Source organism: Oryza sativa, chromosome 7 (assembly GCF_034140825.1).
Source record: "Oryza sativa Japonica Group chromosome 7, ASM3414082v1".
In the NCBI taxonomy this organism is placed as follows: domain Eukaryota; kingdom Viridiplantae; phylum Streptophyta; class Magnoliopsida; order Poales; family Poaceae; genus Oryza; species Oryza sativa.
The window spans coordinates 6,905,674-6,926,574 of record NC_089041.1 but is presented as its reverse complement, the minus strand read 5'-3'; the positions used below and the strand labels follow the sequence as shown (position 1 = coordinate 6,926,574).

Here is a 20,901-nt window from a genome sequence, read left to right as displayed (position 1 = left end):
ACTAGCGTGGATTTGTATAAACATATTTATATTTTTATCCTAATAACTAATAACTCTAATAACTAATAACTGAAAGTCAATTAAACTAGATGTAGAAATTATTATATTTCGGTTGATATTTGAGAAGATGAAGAAAACAAAAAATTCTTAAAGGTAACTGAATGTAAATTGTAAGTGCAATATAATTCTTAAAGATTAAATTCAGTATTATAAGGTAATATCCATAGGATTACTGTGTATTGGCATATTGATATCGTGAAAAACCTCACTTAGCATATGCTTAGCCAAATTGATTCACCGAAATACTAAATTGTCAAGTTCTTGTACTAAAACGCACCCACTTGTCAAGTTGTTGCACTCGGACGTTCAATTCTCATGTTCTTGCACTATATCTCACCCATCTGCCAAGTTGTTGTACCGTGGGTGCAATTTATTCTTTTCTTAAACAGGAGAAACAACTACACTACAAGAACATACTAAGGCCGTGTTTAGTTCCATTCCCAAAATTTTTTTTACGTATACGGACACACATTTGAAGTATTAAACGCAGTCTAATAACAAAACAATTTACATAATCCGCCTGTAAACTGCGAGACGAATTTATTAAGTCTAATTAATCCGTCATTAGCAAATGTTACTGTAGCACCACATTGTCAAATCATGACGTAATTAGGCTTAAAAGATTCGTCTCGCAATTTACATGCAAACTGTGCAATTGTTTTTTTCGTCCACGTTTAATGCTCCATGCATGTGTCCAAATATTTGATATGACGGAATTTTTAGAAGTTTGAAGGGAACTAAACACATCTAACACGGGTCCAGCCTTCTCGTAATTCAGATGCTACGCTAAATACTAGTTATTCCAATAAAGTTTGGTACAATGCCAACGATTTTTGCAATAAGTACCCTCTTTTGCATTCTCATCCTGACTAGTTTGGTTCAGACTTGACAATTGACAAAACCGGATCACTATTCACCTTTCTAATCTAACACAGCCTATAGGGTTCATTTCGTCCTAACCCTTTTTGTTCGTTTCCATTCACCTAAATTCATCTGTTTACAGTTTTCACGCCCGACAAATTTGGACCAAGTTTGAGAAGTTTCACAACTTAGGTAGCAAACGACTCTTTGGTGTTACTTATTAGTGTCGATAAGAAGACGAACAAAACATTGCATCGCCTGAATTGGATCGGTTGGGAGAAGTAAACGGCCTTAACGACGATCACAAGGATGCATTGCTCTCAACCCAAATGTATAGCACTGATTAAATTCAGTTCAATTCAACCACAGTTAAAAATTTACTCATGAACATTTCGACAAAAAAAAACTCAAGAACAAACGAAATTTACAATTCGCTTTTCTCCTTTACCGATTCAGAGATGAGCAGCTTGTCAAAAATAACAATGTGAAGTTATAAACATTTACCGATTCAGAGATGAGCAACTTGTAAAAAATAACAATATGAAGTTATAAACAGTGACCAAAACGCCACATGGCGAAGAAGATGTCAACCTAGTGCTAAAACTGCCTTGATAGATTGTAGTAAGAGACCAAGTGACTACAGAACTAGAGTAGTAGCTGCATCCTCATAGCAGCCGAGGAAACAAGCAATTCGCAGGACTGAAAACTGGACTGCCCCGTGCGGAAGAACACCTCAAATGTCAGAACATCTCAAATGTGTAAACCAATCTGAGAAACCGAAAGGTTCGACCGCTTCTTCAACCACCCAGCTCAAGTGGCTGACCAAAAAAAATGCTCAAATGGCACCAAGAATCCCGCAGAAGTTCAAGAATGCACTGCAACAACTGCGATCATTACCACAGTATTTTGCTGAATGCCCCTACTAAGAAAACCCTCCAGTCTGCGACATAAGTTCTGTACAAATGATTATGATTCAACTATAACGATGGCCTGCAGAAGGTTCCCGGTATTCTTATGCTGGCAACATAAGTTCTGTCTATAACTTGAGTCAGATTAAGAGTTCAGGGGTCTTCTTAGCCCAGCTTCCACCTGTGAAAAGGAAAATGTCAAAATAATGTCCCAAGAGTAAATGTGATTGCAATAATCTTTTGCATAAATACATCAACATAGCATTCATGAAGTACTACTAAGTACACTGATGCCAATTGGTAGAAAGTTATTCCGTCAACATGATTCAGCAAGGATTACTGAAGTGTCAGCCATGAATTAAGTATGATACCCATTCCACATTCTGACAGATTTATCAACTAAAATCCGAGAACTGGAAAGTGTGGTCCTCCAACTGCACATGACCAGATATCCAAAATCAACTAAAATCAATAGAGGCATCAGGGACCCATATCATCATAGGCCATAATTATGGCTTCGTACCAACATAATGGGTGCTCATGATAAATTGTATTTAAGACATGTAGAACCTTCATCAATTTGCAGAATCAAACCCAACTTAAATGAGACAGAAAATGTTCTTCCTAAGGACATTAGAAAGCCAGGGTTTTCGACATAAATGATGGGATTGTAGAAGTCTAAGAATGTGTTAATTACATTATGATTAAAAATCAGACATAGACTTACATCATTGGCCACAAAAGATCTACTGGCAAAAGATTTAAGTCGTGGAGATTGACCCGCAGATGTTGATCCACTATCATTACTACCACTTTGTTTATCACCCTGCAGACAGAGAAGTCGACATGAATCTAAATATGGTAGACTTCAAGAATTGATGACACAGACAAAGACATATACTTGAAGCACTGAAACTTTTAAAACATTTAATTTTGTGGTATGAAACTAATATATTTGTGGTATGAAAATTTTATCGCTAGACATGATAGAAATTCTCTCATGATATTATAATTCGAAGTTGTATATCAAAGACTGACAAATAAAATATGTCAAGTAAAAAAGCAGAGTAGTGCATATTTAAACACCTACACACAGGAAAATATTTTAAGAAAAAATTAGGAGGGAATACCTGATGAGTGCATGTGTTGTTTCGGACATCCGCGAAAAGAGAAGAATAGTAGGCAGGATCATAAATAGAACCACCCAATATATCATCAGCCATGGAATTTCGTCTAACTGAACTTGATCTTGGGCTCAAGAAACTATTTCTTCCATCATAGTTTACTTCATGATATGTTGGGGTGCTTGATGAAACCCCCAGCCTATACATCTGGATCCATATGAAGGAAGACAAAAACCTTACTGAAAACCCAATAATTTGCATCCACAACGCTAGTTTGAGTGATAAAACGAAAAGTTGACCATACTTCTCTTCAGGAGTAATATTCCTGTATAAATATAATATTAGATTAAAACTCTGTACAATATCAAAATATTCTCCCTGTATCTTAAAAAAGAAGTGTATTGGCAAATATTTCCATGTCCATCCAATAGCAAGCATAACAACAAACTTATGTTTTCAGGTTATAAGTTGATGCAAGGCATGGAATACTAGAAGCAACCAAGCGCCATCACACATAAATCCAAACAGGTTTCATCATACAAAGGTACTTCCATAACACACTTAATTCCATAACAAAATAATGCAAAATCTACACTGGCAAGTGGCCTGATACCAGTGCAATTGTCACAAAATGGGAAAAAGAAAATTTGAAGGATTCCCTTAACTTCCAAAAGAATTTGAAACTATTTCTCAGCACAAATAAATGACAGAAACAAGGGAATCAAGATTGGCACAACTTGAACTAGAATGAGCTCCAAAGGATGGTATTAGGATGTGTGTAGCATGGTTTGCATTTTACTACTTTTGCCCCATCACACAAAAATTAAAACAGGTTATGAACTATAAAATATAGTGGTTGATTCATTGCAGAAGACATACCATATAGCATGTGAGAAGAGAATAAACCAAGCAACATCAAGAACAATAGCGAAGAACAGAAGGACTGCATATGTCCGACCAAGTGTCTGGCTGCTACTCTCAATTGCAACAACAGCAAAGAGCCCAATTACCAGGTTGATCACAAGAACGCCATTGAACAATGCTCCAAGTGACCCAATCAGCGCACAACCAATCTGAGAAAATACTGAGAAATTAATTATGCAGATGAAAACTTCAGTCTTCAGTAATTCAGTTTTGGTGTGCAAACCCCTATTTCAGCATGATAAGCATTAAAGCAGCATGATAGTAGAAGGAACCAAATGTAAAAGCAATCAGTGAAGATAAGCATTTAGAATGTTAAACCATGATGACCTTGGAAAGAAGATAGTTTTTGCTTGGAATGAGAGATTCAGTGCAGCATCTACAGGATTAAGTCGTATTCGGTCAAAAGTAACTTGCTGCTAACACTGTAAGCATCAAGAAGATGACTGCCGCAATTAAAAAAAAAGGAGGCAAAACAAGGACATAATACAATTATGGAAGTAACATTAAATAACTCCTAGATTGAAGCAGAAAATTATATGTTCATTATTTCCTAAAATGCTACCTCTAACATAGACCAAAAATTTACTCAAATGCTAAAGTTCGCTTTACATCATAAACTCATAATAGAGCAAAACTAATTGCTTTGCAAGACAGCCATGAAGTCGTCAGAATCTACTCAAACATAGAAATATTGCACTAGTTCACATCAAAATAAGGTATATCTCCTCTTTTTCACCATATTTGCCAAAGCCCACAATGTACAATACCAAAATGGAACAAACTACAAAATCTAAGAAAAATAATCATTGATATTGGACCCTTCAAACCCTATTGTCAAGTACAAAAGCTCTCTGATATCATTTAGGCCTTGTTTGGTTTGGAAGGGATTGGAGGGGTTTGAGGGGGGCATAATAGGTGTGGTACAAACCGAATATCTCCCTTGGGGATTAACCGAACATGGCCTTAGTTGGTCAGAGTAAAGAGTGCAAATATAACAACTATAATCTCCACAAGCATTTTGAGAGAAGAAAAATCCCAAAACGCGGACTAAAAATATTGAGTGAGAAGCAGGTGAGTAGGTGATGCTTTTCCTGAAACATTGGGGATTGAATCTAACGAGTGGCAAGGCCCATAATCTGACAAGCAGGCTACCTCACCAGAATTGGGGAAATTCGCAGTCCTAGCAAAATGACGGCATTGAACTTCACACTTCACCCCAAAATCAGATCGAACTGAAACTACACACTTCTCCTCTCTTTCTTCGTTTGATTCACGCAGAAGAACGAAAGCCTAAACCTCATTGAACCAAACACCCCAATTCGCCAACACAATCCAGACGCCGCGAGCACCAACCACAAATACAAATTCGGCGCTGCCATTACGCCCTAACGCCGCCCGCGGCAGTTGCCTCTAATAGATAGGTGCCACAAAACCTAGGGCACGCGCTCAAACTCTCTCGCCTCTCGGTTCGCAAAAACAACAAGCGATCTCGTCCCGGGGGAGGCGCCGATCCGGTAGATGAGGGGGGGAATGCGCGCACCTGGAGGTAGATGAGGGCGAGGGCGAGCGACTGGAGCGCGTCGTAGTCGCGGAGGAAGGAGCGCAGCCGCGGCCCGATCCCGATCCCGAGCGCCGCCGGGCAGGGGCAGCAGCAGCAGCAGGAGCGCATCCCGGCACCACGCCGAGCCCGGACATGCAAAACCTCGCGGGCGGTGGTGCGTTTGGGGGGTGGCGCGGCTGCTTCCTCCTCCTCCTCCTCCTCCTCCTCCGGCGGTGGCGAGCGGCGAGCGGCGTGATCGGCGGGGAGGATTCGCGGCGAGGGGGAAGGGAGGCGAGGAGATTTCGCCTGCTTCGGCTTGCCCTCCGGCGGCCGATGGTTTTTTTTATTATTATTTTTTGGGTGCTTTAATTAATTAATTCGGTGACGGCGAAGGAGGGGCAAGAAGACGTTTGCGTTGCGTTGCCAGATTTGTTTGGGAACTAAGGGTGTGTTTAGGGGGTGTTTAGTTGGGGAAAAGTAAATTTTTGGGTGTCACATCGAAAGTTTGACCAGATGTCGGAAGGGGTTTTCGGACACGAATGAAAAAAATAATTTTAGAACTCGCCTGGAAACCGTGAGACGAATCTTTTGAGACTAATTAAGCCGTCATTAGCACATGTAGGAGGTTACTGTAGCACTTATGGCTAATCACGGACTAATTAGTTTTAAAAGATTCGTCTCGCGATTTCCTCCATAACTGTGCAATTAGTTTTGCTTTTTATCTATATTTAATGATTCATGCATGTGTCTAAAAATTCGATGTGATGTTTTTGGGAAAAAAATTTTGGGAACTAAACGGGCCCTTAGTTGGGGAAAAGGAAATTTTTGGGTGTCACATCGAACGTTTGACCGGATGTCGGAAGGGGTTTTTGGACACAAATGAAAAAACTAATTTCAGAACTCACATGTAAACCGCGAGACGAATCTTTTGAGACTAATTAAGCCGTCATTAGCACATGTGGGTTACTGTAGCACTTATGGCTAATCACGGACTAATTAGGCTTAAAAGATTCATCTCTCGATTTCCCCCATAACTGTGTAATTAGTTTTTCTTTTTATTTATATTTAATGCTTCATGCATGTGTCCAAAGATTCGATGTGATGTTTTTGGAAAAAAGTTTTGGGGAACTAAACGGGCCCTAATTCGGTTTGCCTTCGCTTTATTAGTGGTTTCCAACTGAGAGACTGTTGGTGAAATGAAAATTTTTGGGTGTCACATTAGACGTTTGACCAGATGTTAGAAAGGATTTTTGGACACGAATGAAAAAAACTAATTTCGTAACTCGCCTAGAAACCGCGAGACAAATCTTTTGAGCCTAATTAAGCCATCATTAGCACATGTGGGTTACTGTAGCACTTATGGCTCATCATAGACTAATTAGGCTCAAAAGATTCGTCTCACGATTTACATGCAAACTGTGCAATTAGTTTTTCTTTTTATCTATATTTAATGCTCCATATATGTGTCCAAATATTCGATGTGATATTTTTGCGAAAAGTTTTTAGGTAACTAAACAAGGCCTAACTAAACTGGATGAATACCCCCTTGCTGCAGAAAATTAAGTTACTGTACATAATATATATAAATAATATGTAATTTGATTATCAAAAATAAAACAATTTGATATAATTTTAAGCCTAAAAATAATTGAGATTGCATGTTTTTAAGAGAGAGAAAGAAGAGACAATTTAGACCATAGATATATCATCTAAAGGTTAGAAATAATTGAGTTGATGTGACTTAATAAGAGAAGAGAGAAATAACATTAACTATACTTAGTGAGGATGAACTATATAAGTATATATAAGTATATAAGTATATAGAATTAGGGTTTGCGAAGCCATGGTTCCGATGCATCACTACATCACCTCATCGAGTGCTACCTCCGTTTTTTTAAATATATGATGTTGTTGAATTTTTGTAAATGTTTTCATTTTATTCAAAATATTTTACAAATATAAAAATATTATTTAAGTTATACTTAAACAATATTTGATGATAAATTAAGTCATAATAAAATAAATGATAATTACATATAATTTATGAATAAAAAAATGGTCAAACGTGTCTTAAAAATCAATGGCACCATATATTAAATAAATAGAGGGAGTAATACATATGAACCAGGGCTAAAACCAGCGGCCCCATCGTTTGGCACGAGGAAAAAGCGAAACGATATACTTGCAAATTAAAAAAAAATATGAATAAAATTTTTATATACGTGTTCTTATATCGATATAAAAGTAAAGGCTGAAAAATAAACTACAATAAAAAAATCCTAAAATTAACTTCAAATTTATGTTTGAAAATTCAAATTTTGGCTGATAAGCCCAAACAAAAAGACGAGGCTACAATACATTCATATACTACTAGCCAGGATAAATGTCGACTTGGAGGTAGCGATGATGTTATATAGCGCGATCGCTAGTACGCGCGCACTCGCCGGCGGCGTGCGTTTCAGGCCCACAAGGCCTAGCGCCGGCACGCACGCGCCTCCTTCCACGCTTTTTTTTTCGTTTTCTTTACCGATTTTTTTTGTTTTTTCCCACTTTTTTATGATTATTTTTTAATCTTTAGCATGCTTTGAGTTTGAAAGTTTTAAATTTTTGAGTTGAAAATTTTTAAATCTGAACTTGAAAGTTTTCAAATTTTTCAAATCTGGATTTTAAAGTTTTCGAATCTTGAGTTGAAAGTTTTCGAATCTTAAGTTGAAAGTTTTCGAATCTGAGTTGAAAGTTTTCAAAGTTTAACTTTAAAATTTAAATATTAAATCAAATTTTTTCAAATCTGACTTAAAAATTTTTAATCTGTTAGTAAAAAAATCTCCCGAAAAAAGAAACAAAATCTTGAGAATCTTCCCTAATTAGTTATTAGTGTTAAGTGTTAACTAATACTATAGAGTAGTTATAGTATTAGTAGTTATAGGGAAGTGCTCGCTGCTGGCGCGCGCGCGCCAGCTAGTAGCCCCCGTTATATAGGAATACACTGGTCCTACCTCTTTTTCTTTTTACTCTTGTCCCACTCAAAATGGTTTCATCATAGATTCTATGATCATCCAAAGAACTGATTTTACTTAGAGGGCAATGCACAATTGATAATAAGTAGTAACTCAGTTAGGCAGAATAACTAGAAGTAGGAATCAAGGTTTTTTTTTTATTTATATACGATACTAAGGCAACGGGCAATATGTTGTAAAACCTTCCTAGTGGTAATCTTATCAGCAGAGAAATGTGCCAACTCTTTATTAAAATTAGGGTGCATAATTTATTTTGTGTACAATAAAGTCATTGTCGTCTAATTCCCATTATAACTCAATTATACAATTTATGGTAGTATTTCTATATATACTGTATATCTACGGGCCTAATTGGCGACAGAAGTATGTACACGCGTAAGCACTAAATAAAGCCGTATTGCCAATGGTCCTGCTGGCAGCTTAACACGCATTACAGCGTGACTAATCTGACGCTAGCTAGTCCAACTTCTCGAACCTTGATTAAAAAAACACTTAACTTCTCAACTAATTCACTTGCAGGATTCGACAATAATATTCAATCTAATCGAACAGCACAGCTGTGTGACCATGTCATCATCATCGATAAAAGTTGCCTAAGGATGGTTAGTGACTAGCTAGGCAACTTTGTAGTTATAGTGGTTATAATAAGAGTTGTTTAGAACAATAGACTATCTTAGAAAGGAATTTAGTAGGATTAGACAGAGAAATGGCTGTAGGCAGGGGTCATTGAGCCTAGAGAATTTTAGAGAATTTTTAGAGAATTTTTAACTAAATATTAGTGGCTTTTCGTTGTAATTTTCTGTCATATGTGGGACTCAAGCTTAAGCTGCCCTGTACACTGCGTGCATCTTTAGTTGGTGTAGAGATCAAAACTTATAATTTCTTTGTAAAAGAGAAGATATATTAGATACGAGGTTATTTTTCTCTATGAGCGCCTTTGGATATCGTACAAATGCTCATTATAAATTGAATTTTCATTACGGATAAAGTTCATTGGAGGAAACTAAAACATCATTGCCCCCACCCCATCCCACCCCAAAAGAAGAAACATTATGTCAAATCTCATGGGGAAGTTTTCTCAAAAGTTCAAGGCAGTCTCGCTCTCTCTATATGGCAAGTCTAGTGAGCCATACTTAAATTAGTTTATCAACCTATATGTTTTAGTTTTCTTTCTTTTGTTTAGATTCACTAATATTTATACACGCATATGAAACACATAGATGAGTCCATATATGGCTCTATTTAATACCAAAAACACCTTAAAGAATGTACAGTGAAATTTTTTGGAATACCCAACAGACATTCAAAGGAGCAAATGCACCAATGATATCATCCACTAAAAGACATGAGACCTACCCTGTAGGCAGGGCCAGCCCTGGGCCTAGGCCGGTTGTGCAACTGCCTAGCCCCAGGGCCGTGCTAGGGAGAGCGAGGCGCTGCTTTGTCTCCGCGAGATCGAATGCCCTGTCTGAGTCGCCCTAACTCCAACTCCACGTCTCCACCTCGCCTAACCACCTCCACGAGACCGCGATAGGCCGACAGCATCACAACGGCACGTCGAGTCGCCCACTCGCCTTGCCTGCCTAGCGCCTGAACCCTGAAGCCTGAAGGGTGAACCGCTGATTCCTGAAGCTGAAGTACTGAACTGCTGAAGGTGGTGCTAATCAATTAGTTCAATATATATCAATTTTCATCATTTCAATTAATGGTTATTGTTGTATAATTTACTAGAATTTCACTATTTCAGATGTTACAATGTTACCTAACAAATATTTGTCGGGTGCTCAGTAAAGAAACAAAAGAAAGTGAGAAGATCAATTAATTGATCTCTTATTAAGGTATTTATAGTACTTTGTTTCCATGGTGTTTTTTAATTATCAATTATATTATCGTTATTATTTATCGAGAATAAATTACTATATTGCAACTTGCAAACTGATTGATTTATGAGCAATTTTATAGTCTTTGAGGAGGTACCAAACTTTACACTAAATTTTTGATACCTCATGGTACCTCCTCAAGAATTATATAATTGCTCTTGATTTATTATTTATCATATTAGAAATGTTTATTTCTGTTATAGTATATGTGTTTCATAAAGTATATATTAGAAGTAAAAAAATAGCCTTAACTTGTCAAGGGCCCATGCTACCAACCTCGTATAGGGCCCTCGAAATTGTTGAACCGGCCCTACCTGTAGGAGTAAACCCATCACGAATTTTTCACTTTCTTGTCAGTTTCCCTAGAAGAACAATTTCTATGGGTATTTTTCTGAGGGTCGAACATAAAAAAAAATCCACTGTCGTCAGGTTTTTTTCACCAAAATTCTGACGTGGAACTGCAAACGTGAATGGTGGTTGCAAAATAATGTTAGATACCAGTTTTAGAAAAAAAAAGTAATTAACAGGCCAGTTATTATGGCACTCCCAACCCATAACACTAGACATGGTTTTCATAAACTCCACATCATCAAGAAACTAGTACTAGACGCTACTCTTCCAATGCAAACACCACTATTACATACTTCAATTTAATGCTACTTATCTCACATGATGTCTTGGATGTTGTGTAGAACCCATGTCTCATGCAAGATATGGTTTCCTTCCCTTTCCTCATTTATTCACTTGCCACATCATTTTTTATCCTATGTAGCAACTTATTTAATGCTATGGACACCATCCTAGTCATTGGGTTTGAAATGCCCTTAGTGGTTACCGGGCAAATGTTTGAATCCGAAATCTTAAACCTATATTTTTTTTTCTGTGCAAAATGCATGCATTTGGGTAGGAGGAATCCTTCACGACAATTAAAACAGGTGATTTTATTAAGCACAAACCAAAAACAACTCTTTTCCATCCACTAGATTAGGATCACTCTATATGCCCCCAATCCCCCGTTAGGTTTCTTGCCGTGGGATCTATTCACTTAGGTTCAAGTCTATCACACTGCACGATGCTCATATCTATGCCTATTTATTCTTTTAGTAGAGACTATGTTCTTAATACTCCATCCGTTTTAAAATATTTAACACCGTTAACTTTTTAGTACATATTTGACCGTTCGTCTTATTCAAAAAATTTGTGAAATATGTAAAATTATATGTGTACATGAAAGTATATTTAACAATAAATTAAATTGTATGAAAAGAATAAATAATTACTTAATTTTTTTAATAAGACGAATAGTCAAACACGTAATAAAAAGTCAACGGTGTCAAACATTTTGAAACGGAGGGAGTATATACCAAGCAAAAGTCTTTTAGAGATGTTTACAAGAATAAGATGTGTGTTTGAGTGTATCTTCATACGGATGAGTGTACTTCCAAGATCGGTTTTGCAATCTCCCAAGGAAATATTACTCCCAATAACAAATTGCAGACCAGAGATGAAAAACATTTTCCCATTATCTAACATTATACATAATTGCAACAAAACTCTAATAGTTAAAACTAGAGCTGTTAAATTAAGTTTCAACCATTCTAAAGGTAGGAAGTAAGAGTAAGTTTCAAATCAAATACGGAAATTGAACAGTTTCTCAGATAATCTCTTGAGTATATATTCTAGCTTTGATCCGAGCCATTCGTCTCAGATCGGACGGTCAGGAAACGTCCATGCAGTTTCTCTTCAAATATAGTAGCCGCCAAAAAAGCTGGGAATCTCCAGCTCGTCCAGCCCGCGAAGCACCTCGTCGTAGTCAAACCAGTCAACATCTTCCGGCGCCGCGCCGGAGACCTCGCCGGAGAAGCCACCATGCTGCCGGTGGTGATCATGATCCTCGCCGCCGTGTTGCTCGAGCAATGGCGGCACCGGCGAGTCCTCCGTCTTCTGCCCTTCTCCCTCGACAGTGGCGCCATTGCCGTCGCCCACCAGCTGTTCGAGCTCCGGCCCGGTAGTGACGGTATCCTCGCCGGAGACGGAGAAGTCGACGGCGGTTTGGTCGGCGCTCTCAGGCTCAGGGCCTGCGTGCGCCGCCGCGCTCTCGGCGGAGTGCGCGTGCTGTGGCGGCGGCGGCGGCGGCGGCGGCAGCAGGATGAACGACGGCATCACGACGTAGCGGCGCTCGCGCTCGCCGCGGAGCGCGCTCTCCCATATGGAGGACTCGAGCTCGGTCAGCCTGGAGCGGCCGGCCGCGGCGGCGAGGCGGCCGAAGTCCGGCGCGACGTGCCTCACGACGGCGACGAGCACGGCCACCTTCTCGGCCTTCGCGAGGCGGCGCGGGCTCGCGAACGGCACGGGCGTCGCCATCCGCCTCCCGCGCAGGTGCGCCGCCACCTCGGTGCCCCACCACGGCTCCTCCGCCGTCGGCCACCACGGCGGCGGCGGCGGCGGCGTGGCGCCGCTCTTCCTGTCCCGCCGCGCCACCAGCGGCGGCGTGCACTCCTGCGCCATCTCCCTCATCATGCGCTCCAGCGTGCCGTTGCGGAGCCTGCAGAGCGCGGCGGCGAGCGGGACGCCGCCGCCGGCCACCGGCGCCATTGGCATCGCCACGTAGCAGAGAAGCTGCGCTTGCATGGTCACCGGCGACAGCATCAACGGCGCGACGCCAACCATGGGCATGGCCGCCACCGCATTGCGCGCCACGCCGTGGGTCTGGGAGAGCTCGTCGCCGGGAGCGCGTCGCCGGCGCTTGGCATGCTGCTGGTGGCTCGAGGTCGAGGAGGAAGAAACCCTCTTGCCGCTCGAACTGCTGGCCATTGGTACAGTGCTTGATTAATCCTGAATGGACACATGATTTAAGTTTCAATTATTAATAATAATTTGCTTTATTACCAGAGCAAATTAACAAGCAATATTGATGGAAAAAACTTGCCCTGTCAAAATAAAATGATCAAAATGTAAGAAAGGGTGAGGCATAGTATATTTTGATGTCTGAAATGATCTCCTTTTAATAGAATCCGTTCAGCATTTTGGAAAACTAATTCAATTCTCTTCCTCTTAGAGTTTCTCGATATGATAAGAATGTTTGATCTTATCATATATTTTGATGTAATCTGGCACAATCCGTACTTTCTTCTGCATAGAGTTCTTTTCAGCAACTCGTAATAACAATTTTATCATTTTTCGTCAGGGTATGCTTTTTTATCATTTTTCGTCAGGGTATGCTTTTCGAACGTTTAAACAATTTATCAACATGGAAACTGAAATTTTTGTCAATAATCTCATAAAGAAAATAAATAGCTGGTTTCCTGCCAAAAATAACAGGAGGGAGAACTTTACAGGCTAATTAACTAAGGGTCTATTTGGGAGCTTTGGCATTAGGCTATATTCTTCGTCAAGGGTTGGGAACCCTTCCCGAAAATGAAGCAACAGATTAGCATGTGATTAATTAAGTATTAACTTAAAATTTTTTTAAAAATAGATTAATTTGATTTTTAAGGAAACTTTTGTATAGATTTTTTTTAAAAAAAAACATACCGTTTAGTAGTTCATAAAGTATGCACATGAAAAACGAGGAAGTAGAGGTTGGGATAAGAGACTTTTGAATAAAGCCTTACGATTCTAAGAAGTCGTTTGAGGGCCTAAGACATATATAGATAGATGCCAACAGTTTTTTTTTTTTGAAATTTTCGCAGGGGGGAGAGATTCCCCACGTGAATTTCATTAAACTGGAAGGGGACAGGAAGAAGTTCGAATTACAAATTTAGAGATCACAGGGAGGAAGAGAACAATTCTTTCCACGAGGAAATTACAATTCTTTCGCAGTTATCATGTATACAACTTTTATCGCCAACTGTAAGCATCTGGTGCAGTCATAGAAAAAAAATGTGTAGTTTCCTACCCAAAATACAAATTATTACTTCATCCGTTTCACAATGTAAGTCATTCTAGCATTTCCCATATTCATATTAATGTTAATGAATCTAGACATATATCTATCTAGATTAATTAACATCAATATAAACGTGAAAAATGCTAGAATGACTTACATTGTGAAACGGAGGGAGTATCAGCTATGGGACATTCTATTTCCAGAGCCAGCGCGTCCAATGTGAAATGGTTTGGTTGGACAGGTCCGATGCCACAAAAGGATATGTGTTTTTAGACCGAGCGTGTGTATTGCAAGCCACACACCATGTTGTCATCACAAGATAACTTTTACGCACAATTATATTGTAATCATAACCTGACTCCTAAAACATGTTTGCGATGACTGATGAACATGAAAATTATTTGTTCAAAACTTCTCTTGAAAGGGTTATTTTATATGGTTTTGCATAGTTTAGAGATATCTGGTCTTTTATTTCGGTAAAGTCGACCAACAGCATAGTCTACCATATCTTTTCTAGCATCTAACATTTGAGAAGCTCATATAAAGCAACATATATATAGTTCATTTTCTTAGTGTTTTAAATCATGTTTTTGCACTCCGTGTTTTTCTACATTCATGGTTTCTATGTAAAAGAATATGTACTTGCTGAAAAGGCTTGAAACTGTACATAAGGTCCCAATGATAGGATTAACTAGCAAACAAAGTTAAAAAATCGGCAGATTTTAGGAGAAAAGCCATTTTCAAATGTAACCAAAATCTTAACTTCATCATAGACAAACACTACTCAAATCTTTAGACAACCTCATACCTAATTACCTAGAATGCATGAACTATTTACTCGAAGTGAAAATCTTAACACAAAAGATGAATAAATTGTGTACCTTCAAGATGATCACTCAGCTGCCATCTTTTCATTAGAGACCAACAGCCGCTTTGTTAGTCTTGAAGACATAGCACTCGGCATCTGGAAAACTTGTAGTCAGGTGAACGATGGTAATGGTCACTGTAGTCCTATATATAGGGAAGAGGGATGCAATATGAGTTGGAAACAGAAACCATGGATTGGTACAGTTCTTCCATATATAGAAGATGACCACGAATGCCACTATATGCAATAATTACTTGCGAAAACGTATTTGATATTTCCAATTTTAAATATCCCAAAGTTTTACATTTGATAATGCCATGGTGGCAACATTTAGAGAGAGGGTAGGCACATCGGTGTCGGCTTGCAAGGGGAATGTTGAATAGTTCCACATTGGTTGTCAAAGGGCAAGTGACACTACTGGAAAACTGATCTTTGCTAGGTCGTCCCAAAACCACAATAGTCCCAGTTATAAAAAGAATCGGGATCTTTAGTCCCGGTTTAAAACCCCATAGCCATTCTACGATCTTTAGTCCCAGTTGGTAACACCAACCAGTTCATCCCCTGTCAGTCCCTTGTCAGAGGGGCGGGGATCTTTAGTCCCGGTTGGTGTCACAAACCGGGACTAAAGATCACCATTTTATCCCGGTTGGTAAGTAAAGATCCTAGATATTTACTCCCGGTTGGTATTACCAACCGTGACTAAAATCACGCATAGTATATAATCCTTATTCCCTATCCTCTCCGCCACAACCGGCCTCAATCTCCTCAACAACCGGCCTCTCCTCTCCTCAGATCCATCTCCCTCTCCTCCTCCCCCTCCTCCCATCCCGGCCCTCTCCTCCCCCTCCTCCCTTCCCATCCGATGCCCAGCGAGGGCCGCCTCCTCCCCCTCCTGCCTTCCCGCACGCGTCAGGCGGGGCCACGCCCGGCGGGGCCGCACGCAGGCCGCGCACGGGCCGAGTAGCGAGCGGCGGCAGGAGGCACTACCAGCATCCATTCTTTTTTTTCTTTTTTTTTACAATTTGTGATTCACTGAGATGTATAATTTTGTAATTTGTTGTATGGATCTGAGATGTATAATATGTGATGTATTTGATTTGTGTGTAATTTTTTTAAAATTTGTGATGTATTTGATTTGTGTGTACAAGTAACTTAAGATTTGTGATGTGAATGTTTTGGGATGTTACTTTGATTTGGGGTTTGATTTGGGAATATGCATCCCACTCGATTTGGGAGAAAATATAGGGATTAAACTCTGGCTAAAAAATAATGAAAAAAAAAGAAAAGGAGACCTAATGGGACTGCCGCTACCCTCTCTTTAGTCCCGGTTGGTGTTACCAACCGGGACTAAAGATCGATCTTTAGTCCCGGTTATTTCACCCAGGACTAAAGATAGCGATTTTTAGTCCCGGATTCGTAGTCCCGGTTGGATAACCGGGACTAAAGGGGGGTTATGAACCGGGAGTACAAAGGGTTTCTCCACCAGTGTGACCTAATATATAAGTGGTGGGTGGCCCTCACCTCATTGGCTATCTTTAGGTGTGGAAAAAACCCTTTAACATCCTACAATTTGTATCAGAGTCAAGCTAGTTCAACATCTCTAGTCCGATGGACAAGAGTGTCAAGGCCTGATAGACCGTGGGTGCTTGCAGGGCTCGTATACCAGAAGGACCATTGGTGTATGGTGAAGGAGGTGAACGGCTGAGAGACACCAATGTGTAAAGGGGAAGATTGTTGAATAGTCCCACATAGGGTATCTCTCGCCTCATTGGTAGCTTTTAGGGTGGGAAAAACCCATTATGATCCTGTACGTCCACTCGCGGTCCGACCGTTAGCCTAAAAATAGCTTGATAAAGCTTGTATAAGAAAAAGATGTTTTCTTCAAAACCAACCGTTGAATCGAGCTCAAATCTTTACAAATAAACTAGACAAACTAAGGAACAAGTTCGCCGCATGGATTAGCAAACTAATAAACGGTTTAAGAGAAAACACTCTCAAGCCAATCGTCTCAGAAATTTCAGCAAATCTAAACAAAACATAAAACGTAAGCAAATTCAAATCTAGCAAGAACCAATAAACGAAACCACCAATCGTCGGTCTGGTCGTTGGAATTTAGAAAAACACGTCTCGATGAAACAGATGTGTTTACAAAGTGCATCTAAAGCACTCATCTCTTAACTCATGAACTAGAATCAAAGCCTCAAAGCAAACCCTAATTTTTCTTTCCCCAAAATCAATGTATCGGCTACTAACCTTTACAGGTACTTTGGACCCAAGATGAAGTTACTTTGGAAGCTACCAATCCCCCTAAACAAACACATTTCCTGTGGTTAGCTATAAGAGATAGGATTCAAACCACAAAACATCTAAAACAAAAAAAAAACTGGGAGGGATGTGAGTTTTGTGAGCTCTGAGCCACTCAAAATGCACATGTTATTTTAGCTGCCCTATGGCATATTTTGTTTGGTGTTTTGCTAGAGACAGTTTTGGTTGGGATTTTGTTCCACCATCTTTTTATCATTTTTTTCTGTATTGATGAAAGTTGATGATAGCTCTAATAATAGTTTGAGATATATTGATGTTTCTGGCGGCGGTAATCTGGTAGCTATGGCTGACCAGAAACGATATGATCTTTAGAGATAAGTTGTTTGGCACGCCTCTAACTATAATCTACCGTGTGATCTCTCTAATGCAACAGTGGAAGATTCTGGGGAGATAAAAGGACGGAGTATTTGACCTCATCGTTGCTTGAGGGGACAAAAGTTTCCACCCGCAAGAAGTGGGATGATTTTTTTTTCTTCAAAAGTTGTTGTCATTTTTATTCCCGCTAGTCTAGTTGTTTAGACCCTTTGAGATGTGTTGTTTATGGTTTTAACATCTTTCCTTCTCTATTTGGCATGCGTACCTTTTATACTGAAACAAAGCTAAAACTATAAAGCTGGTCTCCCCAGCGAACTAATTATTTTTGCTTTCTATAAAAGCAGCGTAATGCCTTCTATCAAAAAAAAAGTTGAAAAGATGATGATGAGAAACAGCATAAACTTTCAACTAGGTGAAGTCAGAAACTTAGAATCAAAATAATGTCAATAATCCTGACACATAGACTTGTTCCGTAAGAGTGTGAATATAGATAAAAAAAACACCCCCTTGTACTCACGACCAATAATGCCATTGGAAACTGTAAGAGATCTCAAACTGTAGATAGCACATGTGGAATGGCTCCATCGAATGAATTTGAGCAGCTTACCGGGCAGAGATGAAGATGACCCAAGGCGACATCCATCTCCAGGCTGCAGGCGCTCTTGATGGTGAGGCAAGTATCGCGGGGCCAGCGACGACTGGAGAATGCGCGTGGATGGCCACGAGGAGCTGCGCCGCACTCACAGCTCTGGTGAGGTCTTGGGGATGAAACGATGGGGACGAGAGTGAAAGTATAATATCGAAGACCGTGTAGAAAACTTGCGTGCTTCATAATTTGGGATGGAGGGAGTATTAACTATGATCTAAAATAGCACACTAGCTCTTGATGGTGAGGCAAGGTGTTGATGCGAAAAACACACACTGGCCTGGGAGATCTGCTTAGCTCCAGTGCAGGTCCAAAGGTTGGTAAGATGCGGGCGTGCCAGTCAGTTTGATCCTGCAACTGATAAGATATACAAACAGCAGATCAATAAGCCGATCGGCTGTCAAGCCGATGGAGCAATTCCAGCCGATGCTGATACCAGCCGATAGCGATAGGGTTTTAAGCTATCGGCTATATGTTTGATGTAGAGTCTTAACACTTGATATAAATAAAGGCGATCGGCTTATAATGATAACTAACAAAAATATAGCAATATAATCCAGTAGAGACCAATCGGCTAATAATATGATATAATAGAACACAAGTATTGATCCGAAGGTCAAAATATACATCGGCTGGAGATCCGATGTCATAAAATCCACAAGATTAGATAGATCAATGAAACATTTGTTGTCATCGGCTAAATCCAACTTATATGTTTATGCAATCCTTATAAGCCAATGCAACATCCAGATAACTTATCAGCTAGCACCCCGATAAAACATTAGCATGAACCTATTGGCTTAACAAGACTTATATTATCAACAACAATCTAGTGGTCGAACCTAACCGATGCAGCACGAGATTGTATATGATAATCTAATACTCGATGAGCCGATAGATCTGTCTAACGTGATGGATATAACAAATCTATTTAGAGCAACATTGTGATTGTAGAGATATATCGGCTAAGATAGAAGATCGGACCTAACCGAGACAGTCCCAACTAAACCGATGTGTCTCTAAACACAATGCAATTAAAGATAGAATTGAGATATCAGGTAGGCAAATATATCAACCAAACCAGAGCGATCCAAGAGATCGAAGCGATGCAGCCTTGAACAACACCAACGTAACCGGTAGATTCACCAGGGCCGGCGGAACGTAGGACTTACCCCTTCGCCGGAGATCGAACTGAATCGATGCAGCCCCGCGTCAGGTGCCAAATTCCGCCGGTTGATAAGTAAAACCTCAGGAATGAGGGTGGCGATGCGCCGAGAGTAGTTGTATTGATCGAGAGATTGATTAGAATGACCCTGGGTATACATATTTATACCCATAGGGAGATACTAGTCCTTGTAAGACAAGAAAGAAACTTTCCTAAAGATAAAAGGAAAACATAAAGTCCTTATTGGACACTAAACACACTTTCCTAAAGATAAAAGGAAACTAACAAACTATTCCTAATTAATAGATAACTTGTCATACCGCATCCTCATTGAACTCGGATTCTTCTGGATAAATTTTCTTTAATTGATCCGACTCCACCAAGAACACAACTGCTGGCGATTTAACGACTCCCATCGGCCGATTCTAAAACTCTAAAACCGATACTGACTCTAGGCCAATGATGACTTCGGGCTTACCAAATTTTGGCGTTAACACAAGGATCCCGGGGCCAGCGACGACTGGAGAACACACGTGGATGCCGACGAGGAGCCGTGCCGCACTCACAGCTCTGGTGAGGTCTTGGCCTCTTGGGGATGAAACGATGGGGATGAGAATGTAAGTATAATATCGAAGACCGTGTAGAAAACATGCGTGCTTCATAATTTAGGATGGATGGAGTATTAATTATGATCTAAAATAGCACACTGATTTGCATTTGCCTCGTCAAATGTTTCTTGATTTTGAATAGAAACAATGTAGTATTAAGTACTCACTCTGTTTCAGATTATATTGACTTTAGTTAAAGTCAAACTGCTTCGAGTTTATCTAAATTTATAGATAAATATAGTAATATTTACATTACCAAAATTAGTTTTATTAAATTAATAATTAAATGTATTTTTATAATAAATTTATCTTAGATCGAATATATTATTATTTTTTTATAAACTTAATCAAACTTAAAACAGTTTGACTTTGACCAAAGTCAAAATATCTTATAACTTGAAACGAAGAGAGTATTAGTTTAATGCTTGTAACCAGTTCAAAGAGGTAATCACAAAGTACATCATGTTTAGTCCAAAGATTTTGCATACAAATTAACTTCTTTACACCATTCATTTACATCCATTTTGGTCAAATGATTACATAATTTAAGTATACTTAAAACAATAAAATGTGTATTTTTTTAAAAAAATATGTATTCCTAAAACAATGGAATGTGCTTTTTAAAATTGATTCGGCTCATATCGATGGGAGAGGTTTAGGCCCTATTTGGGGAGCTTTAGATTCTAAGAAGAAACTGTTTGAGCTTCCGAGAATCTGGAAAAGCTCTGAAACCCAGCTTCTCCAGCTTTTTAGTTCATTTTTCAGAATCCT

At 39.5% G+C, this 20,901-nt stretch overlaps 2 protein-coding genes across 2 annotated transcripts; both read right to left on the bottom strand.

Moving 5' to 3' along the window:
* Positions 1-1,344: 1,344 nt before the first annotated feature.
* On the bottom strand, positions 1,345-5,792 carry LOC4342747 (uncharacterized). Its single transcript, XM_015789454.3, has 5 exons — positions 5,418-5,792; positions 3,833-4,026; positions 2,960-3,278; positions 2,557-2,655; positions 1,345-2,010 (listed from the first exon to the last, which is right to left on the bottom strand). Exons 1-5 carry the CDS (start codon positions 5,544-5,546, stop codon positions 1,975-1,977), a joined length of 777 nt encoding a protein of 258 aa, XP_015644940.1. The 5' UTR covers positions 5,547-5,792; the 3' UTR covers positions 1,345-1,974.
* Positions 5,793-12,057: 6,265 nt separating this feature from the next.
* LOC107275884 (putative ETHYLENE INSENSITIVE 3-like 4 protein) lies at positions 12,058-12,990 on the bottom strand. Its single transcript, XM_015790419.1, has one exon. It carries the CDS (start codon positions 12,988-12,990, stop codon positions 12,058-12,060), a length of 933 nt encoding a protein of 310 aa, XP_015645905.1.
* Between the last annotated feature and the right edge of the window lie 7,911 nt (positions 12,991-20,901).

What these genes read in the sequence shown, in the direction of transcription:
- LOC4342747 (XM_015789454.3), bottom strand. Translation starts at nt 5,546, where the DNA reads ATGCGCTCCTGCTGCTGCTGCTGCCCCTGCCCGGCGGCGCTCGGGATC. An exon ending in TCGCCCTCATCTACCTCCAG is followed by an intron (nt 4,027 to 5,417) that starts GTGCGCGCATTC and finishes GTATTTTCTCAG; the next exon opens with ATTGGTTGTGCGCTGATTGG. An exon ending in ACAACACATGCACTCATCAG is followed by an intron (nt 2,656 to 2,959) that starts GTATTCCCTCCT and finishes CTCTGTCTGCAG; the next exon opens with GGTGATAAACAAAGTGGTAG.
- LOC107275884 (XM_015790419.1), bottom strand. Translation starts at nt 12,990, where the DNA reads ATGCCCATGGTTGGCGTCGCGCCGTTGATGCTGTCGCCGGTGACCATG.